Below are 11,220 nucleotides of genomic sequence, written 5' to 3' on the forward strand. Positions count from 1 at the left end.
TAATCGACCTGAATCCGATCTAAAATTCATTCAACAATCACCGCTTCTTCCATCCGGGTCGGGTCAAATCAACCCGAATTTCTCCATCACCGCAAAAAGCGTAAAATCCAGCAGCAGGGTCCAATCCATCCGTACAAACACACCATTTTTTCTCCATTTACACCTACAATTCCCGCCTACTTCCTGACATCCATCCCGTGATTATTGACCCTCAATCATCCACTCCACTGCAAACTTTTGACTTTGACCCGATCACCGCCGGTGAACATGAAATCCAGAGGAAAAATCACCGGCAGCTGGTCTAGTCTCGGTTTACCTGCTGTTTTCCTCTTATGCATCTTCTTCTTCTTTTTAGGCTTCTTCGGTTCCTCTTTGTTATCCCAACAGGTCTTCATTTTTTATTATTCTTATTGATCAAATCGATTTATAAATTATAATAGGTGTAATTTGCTTATTAGGAGGATGACTATTTATTATCTTAATTTTGTTATTAGTTTGATCAAATCGATTTATAAATTATTATTATATGTAATTTGCAGGTTGAAAATGATTATAGTTTGCATCGTAGACCTAGGGTTCTTAGTGAGAAAGAATACGAATATGATCCGTTGCCTCGGGGCGATTCCGGTGATGACTCCTTCACCACCATTCCTTTTCAGGTACCTGAATATGCTTGATTGATGTTAAACCTTTTGATTTGAAGTTATTTGAATCATAGTTATTAAAGGCGCTAGGCGCACTCAAGGCGCATAGGTCTTGCCTGCGTCCTAGGAGCAAAGCGCAAAAAAAGCGAGGGCCTGAGAAAAATAAAGCGGATAATGAAAAAAATATATATTATGTATTAGAAAAAGAGCACTATTCTTTAAATAATATAACCAAAATCTATTATATAACACTTTATATCATTTATTTAGTACAAAAAGTTCTAAAATATTAGTGTTGAAAAGTAGTTTTCCTTGGATAAAAGAAGAAATCTGGCCAGAATCTTGTCGGAATTTAGAGAATTTGGCTGGAAACTCTCCGGAATTTACGAATCTCACCGGAATGTGCGCCTAAACCATCACCTGGAAAATTAAAGCGCAATTTCTTCGACTTAAAGCGCAACTGACTCGCCTCGCCTGAAAAATGGGCCTAGGCGCAAGAGGCGATGGCTTTTAACAACTATGATTTGAATATGAATATGAGCTATGAGGGGGTTGGTTACGGTACAAACCATATTTATCCTACAAACCGTAAGAACAGATCCTTGCACTTAAAAAAGTTAAATTAACACGTATTAAAACAATACATACATAAAAGTAGCACTTTTGAATTATATTATCACATGAAAATTAATCAAGATAATTGATTTTAGAGTTAATTACTGTTTTCGTCCCTATAGTTTGTCAAAAATCACTACTTCAGTCCATTAGTTTAAAAATTGCGATTTCAGTCCTTGTGGTTTCACTTTCGTAACCATTTCACTCCCTGTGATTTCACTTTCGTAACTATTTCAATCCATATATTCTGTTAAGTACAGGGACTAAAATGGTTACGAGGTGGACTAAAATGGTTACGAAAGTGAAACCACAGGGACTAAAATGGCATTTAACTCTAATTGATTTTAGAGTTAATTACTGTTTTCGTCCCTATAGTTTGTCAAAAATCACTACTTCAATCCATTAGTTTAAAAATTGCGATTTCAGTCCCTGTGGTTTCACTTTCGTAACCATTTCACTCTCTGTGATTTCACTTTCGTAGCTATTTCAATCCATATATTCTGTTAAGTACAGGGACTAAAATGGTTACGAGGTGGACTGAAATGGTTACGAAAGTGAAACCATAGGGACTGAAATCGCAATTTTAAACTAATGGACTGAAATAGTGATTTTAGCACATATGTGAATGATATCAGCACTTTTCTTTACTAGCACATTGAAAACAAAAGAAAGATTCAAATAAAGAATTAATTGCTTGTTAGCATAACTATAGGGAATTCAATATTATTGATATTATTTACGTTATTATTTTACCATTTCTCTATAACTGGTTCGATGGCACATGACACTTTTTAAATGGTGTTCTTACAGTTTGTATACGAAATGTGGTTTGTATTTGATTCTACTCCTATGAGTTATTTGAAGTTTTGTTGTTAAATAGTTTTTTTTTTTTTTTGGAAAGTGGTTGTGTTGTTATGTGATGAATATGGTTATTAGGTATTAAGCTGGACGCCTCGAGCGCTATACTTTCCGGGATTTGCGACAGCGGAACAGTGTGAAGGTATAATCAAGATGGCGAAAGTAAAACTTGCGCCTTCAACTTTGGCTTTACGAAAGGGAGAAACGGCTGAAAATACCAAGGGGATTAGAACAAGGTATTGATATAGCGCGTAGGGGTGCAAACGAGCCGAGCCGAGCCCGAGCTCGGCCAGGCTCGAGCTCGAGCTCGATTAACTTATGAGGGCTCGGGCTCGAGCTCGGCTCGATTCGAGCTTTGTTTTCAAAGCTCGAGCTCGGCTCGTTTGTATTTTATCAAGCTCGAGCTCGGCTCGTTTATTATCTATTAATTAGTATATTAAATAAAAATAATATAAATAATAGACTTTTTAGGCTTGCGAGCTCGATAAGTAAAGCTCGGGCTCGGGCTCGTTTACTAAATAAGCTTATTTTTAGGTTCGAGGTCGGCTTGTAAACAAGTTTAAATAAGCTCGGCTCGACTCGGCTCGTTTACACTAAGGCTCGAGCTCGGGCTCGATAAACAAACGAGCTTTGTTTTGAGGCTCAAGCTCGGCTCGGGCTCGATAAGGCTCGGCTCGTTTCGAGCTTTTTCTCGAGCCGATCTCGAGTAGCTCGCGAGCCGCTCGGCTCGTTTGCAACCTTAAGCGCGTTACAGTAATTGTATGAGAAAAGCTAAATTAGAAAGTAATCAGAGATGGTATTTTTATTTTAGATGTGATGTACGTTCGTCTTTTTATTTTTTGTTTTTTAAATAAACCAGTTCGGGCATGTTCATAAGTGCATCCGAGGACAAAACGGGGATTTTGGATCAAATTGAGAAGAAAATAGAACGGGCTACAATGATCCCAAGAAGTCACGGAGAGGTATTCTTTCATTACCATCTCAATAACTTACAAGTTGAGTTTAGTTTAATCTTCATAGCGGTAACCACTGGTTTCCGCCAAGGTTTAAAAGAACGGAAACGAGTTTCGAGGCGTTTTCCCTTCGCCTCACGAGGCGAAATGAGGCGTAAGGCCGAGGCGGTATTAATAAATAAACATAAAAATTATATATATTATAAAAATAATAATACTAACTAATTTCATCATCAGATTCATCAAAATCATCAAAAACACACTTGAAAAAGACATGAAATGCTTGAAATTGACACAAAAAGTCAAAAACATAAAAAACAACTATCAAAATCCCCTGAGGCGCAGTATTCTTAGCGCCTCAGCTCCTCTGAGGCGCATATACATTAAAAACACCATGAGGCGCGCCTCAGACTCGTTTTTTGGCCGTTTCGCCTCGAGGCGCGCGCCTCAAACGTTTTTTAAAACCATGGTTTCCGCCTTAGCTCCATCGCAAGTTATGCTTTACCTGGTCCCATCGGGTGGGGCCCATGAAGTTTTTTGTTTAGAAGCACCAGTGGCCCTTGCGGGTTCTCATGGTAACAAAAAAAAAGTCGGGTTTAATCTTTGTATTTACAAAAAAAGGTGTTTCTGACTTTCCGTTCAGGACGTTAGGATTATCTTTCTGTTTCTGTTTACATCCGGATATGTAGATTACTCGTATGACTCATCTACTACCTGTTTGATGTAAAAATGTCGTTATTTTTCAGGCATTCAATGTTCTAAGGTATGAGATTGGGCAAAGATATAATTCACATTATGATGCTTTCAACCCTACCGAGTATGGTCCGCAAAAGAGCCAGCGGGTACGTGACTCGTTAAACCGTATTTCTATATGCATATATATATGTGTATATAAACTTTTTGTCTTTATGCTTTGTTAATTGGTAGCTCTTAAGGTTTCAGAATATTACAACGGTAACAATGCATCCCTTTGCGGTTCATGTATGGTTCAATATTCTAGCAAGAGTTAATTACTGTTTCCGTCCCTGTGGTTTGTCAAAAATCACTATTTAAGTCTATTAGTTTAAAAATTGCGATTTCAGTCCCTGTGGTTTCACTTTCGTGGTTTGTCAAAAATCACTATTTAAGTCTATTAGTTTAAAAATTGCGATTTCAGTCCCTGTGGTTTCACTTTTGTAACCATTTCAGTCCCTATGGTTTCACTTTCGTAACCATTTCAATCCATTTATTCTGTAACTACAGGGACTGAAATGGTTACGAAGTGGACTGAAATGGTTACGAAAGTGAAACCACAGGGACTGAAATCGTAATTTTTAAACTATTGGACTGAAATAGTGATTTTTGACAAACCACAGGGACGAAAACAGTAATTAACTCGTTTCAGAATATTACAACAGTAACCAATGCATCCCTTTGTGGTTCATGAATGGATCAATATTGATTTCGTCCCTGTGGTTTGTCAAAAATCACTATTTAAGTCCATTAGTTTAAAAATTGCGATTTCAGTCCCTGTGGTTCCACTTTTGTAACCATTTCAGTCCATGCGGTTTCACTTTCGTAACCATTTCAATCCAATATTCTGTTAAGTACAGGGACTGAAATGGTTATTAGGTGGACTGAAATGGTTACGAAAGTGGAACCATAGGGACTGAAATCGCAATTTTTAAACTAATGGACTGAAATAGTGATTTTTGACAAACCACAGGGACGAAAACAGTAATTAACTCTTCTAGCAATGTAGTTAACTATTTTTGTAAGTATGACAATGTAACCTTTAAGGGACTGGTGTTAAGTCCCTTTAGTGGAGGTCTTAGGTTCGAATCCAAATTTTACTAGTTTTTTGCTTTTCGCCTCTTGAATACGTGCCAAACGCTGCTTGCGTTTCTCATTGTTGGTCATCTAAGCGGTCAGGGCCGGTCCTAGGGGTGGGCGGGGAGGGCCACCAGCCAGGGCCCGATAGTTCGGAGGGCACGCTATTTTTAGAAAAAAACCTGATATGTATACGTAAAAATTTATTTTTTAATAGGGTATGCCTGTACAAACACCAACATAGGCCCACTTACAAAACTATTCTTATGCTTTAGATTAGTTATTAGCCCATTGGCATTAGGTTTAGACCTTTATTGAGCCTAATGCCCAATTTCGTTAAGGCCTAAGGGCACGTTTTTTGGAGCTCGAACAGGGTACACGAATTCTCAGGGCCGGCCCTGTAAGTGGTTATTGCTGTGATGATTGATTGCTTTTTTTTTTTTAAATCTACACCTATATTACTATTTTCTGCCAAATTACAAAAAAAAAAAACAAAAAAACAAAAAAAACAAAAACAAAACAAAACCAAAAAAAAAAAAAACAAAAACAAAACCAAAAAAAAAAAAAACAAAAACAAAACCAAAAAAAAAAAAACAAAAGAAGAGAAACTTGGTCAGGCACCCACACCCAACTATTGCAATTGCAATGACAAATTTTGTTTATATCATTAGCTCATGGAAGTGTATTATCGAAAGGTTGTTATATGTAGAAAGATCATAGCTTGGTTTTAAAAACGTGATGCACTCTGACGTGTTTTAAGCCCCAAAAGTCGACATGCGAGCCGTTGCACTATGTATAACAAACTAAGGTGCCGTTTGGTAACATCTGAATGGTTAAGTGCCGAACCAGTAAGAGGTCTGAACTATTAAGTGCCGAACCAGTAAGTAAGAGGTCTGAACCATTAACAACCAGTATAATACTTAACCGTTCAGAGGCAAATGTCTTACCAATTCAGATTACAGGTCTTAACCATTCAGACTCAATATAATGCTTAACCATTCAAAGGCAAATGTCTGAACCATTCAGACATCTGCTCGCGAAACAAACAGTCTGAACCATTAAGTGCTGAACCAGTAAGAGATCTGAACCACTAAGAGGTAAACAAACGGCCCGAAGCCTTATATAGGCCCAAAAACCACATCTCTCTCTCTCTCTCTCTCTCTCTCTCTCGCTCTCGTTCTATCTCTCTCTCTCGTATCTTTTACATATAAGCCTTTTTCATCAAGTAAAAATTCATAATCTCTTCATCCTTCTGGTTCTTTTTACGTATCAGCCTTTTCCAGACACTCTAATATTGACCGGTTTTTAGTTTTGACCCACATATGCAATAAGCGCGCCACCCTTATCTTGCATGCTATTTAAAACCACGAATGATAACATTTCTACAGTATTCTGATTAATATATTTCTGATAATCTTCTTTCTATGCAAATGCATGATCTACAGTTTGTTAAATTTAGACTAGAGTAAATTACGATTTTGCCCCCTGTGGGTATATCACTTTTACCCTTTTAGCCCAAAAAAGAATTTTTTAACATCTGAGCCCCCAACGTCTTTTTTTCTAACCCTTTTGGCCCCTAACGTCTTTTTTTCTAACCCTTTTGGCCCCTAACATTTAATGGATGGGGTTAGTGTTAGGGGCCAAAAGGGTTAGACAAAAAGATGTTGGGGGCTCAGATGTCAAAAAAAATCTTTTTTGGGCTAAAAGGGTAAAAGTGATATAACCACAGGGGCCAAAATCGTAATTTACTCTTTAGACTATAGTAATTATAACTTTAGTTTTGACTTGCTTACAGATTGCTTCTTTCTTGCTCTATTTATCCGATGTTGAAGTCGGTGGAGAAACCATGTTTCCGTTCGAGGTAAGTTTCACGATTACGAGTTGACCGCCTTTTTCTAATTTGTTAAAGGGATGTTATATCTATTGCTTTGATTTACAGAACGGCGAAAATACGGCTTCGAATTACGATTTTAGAAAATGTATTGGTTTGAAAGTGAAACCACGGAAGGGTGACGGGCTTTTGTTCTATTCCTTATACCCGAACGGTACCATCGACCCGGTTAGTTATTTATGGTTACCAGAGTCTGTTGAACTTTTCTTTATGGGCTCTATTAGGGCTGCAAACGAACCAAACGAACACGAACAAGATCTTGTTCGTGTTCGTTTGTTAAGAAATATATATGTTCGCGAACCGTTCACGAACACTTATCGAACGAGATTTTATGTTCGTGTTCGTTTGTGAAGAAAATGAATTTGTTCGTGTTCGTTTGTGTTTGTTTGTTAATTTTAGGTAACGAACATTGACGAACACAAATGAACACAAACTGATGTTCATCAACACAAATGGAAATAAACGAACACAGACAATCGTTCATGAACAGAATATGTAATACACCAACACTTATTAGATATTTAATTTGTCGGAATTTTGAAGTATTTAATTAAATATAAAAACTAAAAACACTAATGAAGTATCGAACACAAACGAACACTTACCGAACACTTACCGAACGTTCACGAACATAAACAAACGAACACGACCTCTGTTCATGTTTGTTCATCTAACTAAACGAACGAAATTTCTTGTTCGTGTTTGCTTGTTTAGTAAATGAACGAACACAAATGAACTTCCCGCCGAACGGTTCACGAACTGTTCTCCGAACGTTTGGTTCGTTTGCAGCCCTAGCTCTATATAATCAAGAACATTGTAATATAGTTTAATGGTTCCTGATTGCAGACGTCGCTTCATGGGAGCTGCCCGGTAGTCAAAGGACAGAAATGGGTGGCAACAAAATGGCTTCGGAACGAAGAAGAATTCGATTAAATTATTTTGTTGCTTATTCATCGTTTATTCGATGTTTTACCACATTGAGATTTGAACTATGGTAAATCTCACTACAAATTAGGTCAAAAAAGGTCGAAAACTTAACTCTCATGAGCCAATTCTTATGGTACAGCGCGTTGTTATTTAATTTGGGACAGACTGTTGAACGCGCTGAGTTGAACCAGCTTCAGCTCGAGCTTGAACACACACACACGAATAGTTAGCGTGTAGGTCAACACTGCGAAATAAGGTTCTTTCACTCTGAAATTTAAAACTGAATCAAACCAAGTTATGACTAACTGAGACCATGGGGTATGGTTCGGATAGTCCCCAAAGAGACTACCCAAGGGTGTAGGGGGACTACCCACTTTAATAAAAAAATCGATATATATTCAAGGGGAGAGAGAAACCTGAATGATTAATGAAGGGGGGCCCACAATTTTCAAACCTTTTGGTCCGTCTCCAACGTCTCGGAGAGGACGGAGAAGCCGCGACGGGCCTCAGGGGGCGGTGTGGGACGACCAACGACGAGGGGGACGGGCCGGGGACGGGCCGGCGACGTGCCCCATACCCGGTGGTCTGACTGTTTCATGTAAAATAAACTGTCCAAAAATGCATTAAAAGCTGTCAAAACAAGTTCAAAAATTAATTAAGCAACAAAATAACCATATATTAAATAATGAAAGAGCAATCTGAAGTATATAAAAAAAATCTACTGAATGCATCGAATAACATCAAAATAGATGTATAAATCAACATAGAGAAGTTATAGGTTGTGCAAACAAACCTTTGTTTAAACACATCTTGGTAATGGGCCAACTTCCCTAATATTTTATAAGTTGGTTTGAAGGTTATAAACAATTTAACATTTCAAAAATAAATCTTTGTTGTTTATTTTTCTAATTTCTGAATTGTTTTTGTGTAGAATAGAATCCTGAAACAACAAAAACCAATAGTAGACTATACTGGTGCACAAAAAATCCGGACCCGGAAAAAAAACCTGGAATCGGGTATTATAAAAACCGGGTTTTCTATACCCGAACCTACCCATAGGGTAGGGACCAGGTATTCATATCTGATCTAAAACCCGAAATCGGAACCGGGTTTTTTTATACCTGGTTTATACCCGAAACTCGGTTTTATAAATACCCGGAACCGGGTTTTTTTATACCCGGTTATATAGCTAAGAGGGCCTGCAGCCCTGCACTTGATGTGACATTTGTTACTGTACAAAAGTCTTTGAAGACATTTAAAAGAAACAGAGAGTGGTTGGAGAGGTTTGGTGTTATTATTTACTCAGAAACACGGCGGCAGAAGGGAGTGATTGTGCTCCAATTAATCTTGTTTAATTATTAGGTTTCTAATGATATTTGAAGTATTTGGTCATTAGGATAGGAGTTGGCCAGAAAGTCCAAATTTCCTAAAAAGTGTAAAAAGTCATAAAACACCATAATGTCAACCATAAAACACACCAAAAACCCACAAATAATATGATGAAGATTACTAAAACATCATGCATGTGGGTTTTGTGTTGTGTTTTAGATGTTAAGGCTCTGATTGTGGAATGACAAATATTATTGTGTTTTATGTTGTTTATTGTGTGTTTTATATTCATAGTTCTACGATGGTATGTTTGAAGTTTTTATGGACTATTAGAGTTTGAATATGGTGTTTTAGTAATATTCATTCTATTATTTGTGAGTTTTAGGTGTGTTTTATGCCTGAAGTTATTGTGTTTTATGACTTTTTACATTTTTTAGGAAAAACACACTTTCCGTAGGATCCCCACTCTTGGTCATTATTCCCCTCTATTTGCTAGAAAGATCCACTGATGTTTGTCTAATACAAAAAAAAATGAAAAATTGATGGAACTTGGTTAAAACATAACATAGCAAATAAAATATATTGTTGTTTATGTAATCCAAAAGGATTCAGATCAGGACCATTCCTTCGATCTAACACTATCGAATTTAAATTTAGAAATGTCATTAAAATTTCAATAGGCACCATCCACTAAAACATATAAAGAAACATTATGTAACGCCCTGCTCTTTGGTACTTTCCATTTATAGAAAGTTTTGTTCGTATTTCTATTTTTGGAAACTTTGTGTTCTTGTAATCGATCCTTTCTTTGTAATCATTATCAAACCGAGACTTGGATCATTAATGAAGCTTATATTTTGTTACATCTATGTTAAACGCATTCTATGTATACTCGTATGTTCGATTTGGTGAATCAAACTATGTTTAATCGTGATTCTTGGAAACTATGTGCGAAACTTGTAATTAAACTAAACTTATGCATGGAACGTGTTTTTGGTCGAGAATGACACTTGATTTGATACTTATACGTTTGATTATACTTGGTTTATACTCCTCGTGCTTAATCATAACCTAATCTATGCTTTTGTGGCGAAAATGGTCCTTAAAACACCTTAATTGCATCAAATAACAACTATAGGGGCCAAATATGTCAAAAATCAAACTTGTTTCCAAACCCCAAAGGGCTCACGCCCCGCGTGAACTTACCTGGATATCCCAGGCGGGCCGCGTGAGGTCCATGTTCAGCAGACTCTTGAAAGGTCGCGACCAGCTTCGTTTTTGGGCGGGATTCTTGAGTTTAAACCGAGTTTTGGCTCTTGTAATCACCTCTAATCAACCCTAATCACTCCCCTATAAGTACCCAAGCTCCCCCAAGCACTTGGACACTTTCACCACTCTCAAACTTCACCAAAACACTCCCAAATTCAAGCACAAAGCTGCATTTTCGGGCAGATTGATACACCTACACTAAAAGTGGTATAACTTGCTCATTTCTTAACGAAATTGCTTGATTCTTTTTCCTACTTGCTTGGTTAATCATGTAGTTTGATTCCTTGACTTCTCCTTGGAGAAATCAGACCTGAAATTGCTCCGAAATTGACCAAAAACTTTCTGTTTTGTTTCAAACTTATGCAAACTTCATCTAACTTGTGTGAAACACATCTCAAACCAATGTCCTAATGCTTACAACCCCTCTTATGGTTGGTTAGGCTTAAAAACATGGTTGAGACATTTAAATCAGAGGTTAAAACCTCACAAACTTTCTGTTTTTAATTAGGGTTTTACCCACAAGTAGTGTTCAAGTGTGAAACTTGATGTATGTGTGATGGTTGGTTTAGCCTAGGCTATCCTTCATAAGAATCCACTCATTACTTGATGTTTTTCTATAGATTAGTTGTTGTTATTGCCTTAATACTTGTATGTTCATGACCCTCCTTGTTGTTTATAACAACAAGTGTAGTGGTGAACAATAGAGGTGCCTAAATGGAAGCTTGTTCTTCCTACCTCATGTATGTATTCTGTGACACAAAGAGGTACCTAAATGGAGACATTAATCTCCTACCTCATGCTTGAATCATAAGACTTGTAAACTATATAATATCTAAGTTATTCTATATGTATACATCTAAGTAACTAAGACTTGATGATGACTTAATAGTTATTTGTTAAGTGGACGTTACATCATCTATGACCA

The 11,220-nt window shown here is 37.2% G+C and overlaps 1 protein-coding gene across 1 annotated transcript; it reads left to right on the forward strand.

Moving 5' to 3' along the window:
• LOC110889216 (probable prolyl 4-hydroxylase 9) lies at positions 1 to 7,853 on the forward strand. The gene is made up of 8 exons (XM_022136722.2): positions 1 to 387; positions 540 to 659; positions 2,196 to 2,353; positions 2,977 to 3,079; positions 3,817 to 3,912; positions 6,675 to 6,740; positions 6,819 to 6,938; positions 7,617 to 7,853. Exons 1-8 carry the CDS (start codon positions 268 to 270, stop codon positions 7,701 to 7,703), a joined length of 870 nt encoding a protein of 289 aa, XP_021992414.1. The 5' UTR covers positions 1 to 267; the 3' UTR covers positions 7,704 to 7,853.
• Positions 7,854 to 11,220: the final 3,367 nt, after the last annotated feature.

Source organism: Helianthus annuus, chromosome 11 (genome assembly GCF_002127325.2).
Source record: "Helianthus annuus cultivar XRQ/B chromosome 11, HanXRQr2.0-SUNRISE, whole genome shotgun sequence".
NCBI classification, from domain to species: Eukaryota; Viridiplantae; Streptophyta; class Magnoliopsida; order Asterales; family Asteraceae; genus Helianthus; species Helianthus annuus.

Excerpts from the sequence above, each read along its gene's own strand:
- LOC110889216 (XM_022136722.2), top strand. The coding sequence starts at position 268 with ATGAAATCCAGAGGAAAAATCACCGGCAGCTGGTCTAGTCTCGGTTTA. Across the intron at positions 388-539 it reads CCTCTTTGTTATCCCAACAG|GTTGAAAATGATTATAGTTT; the intron begins GTCTTCATTTTT and ends TGTAATTTGCAG. Across the intron at positions 2,354-2,976 it reads ACCAAGGGGATTAGAACAAG|TTCGGGCATGTTCATAAGTG; the intron begins GTATTGATATAG and ends TAAATAAACCAG.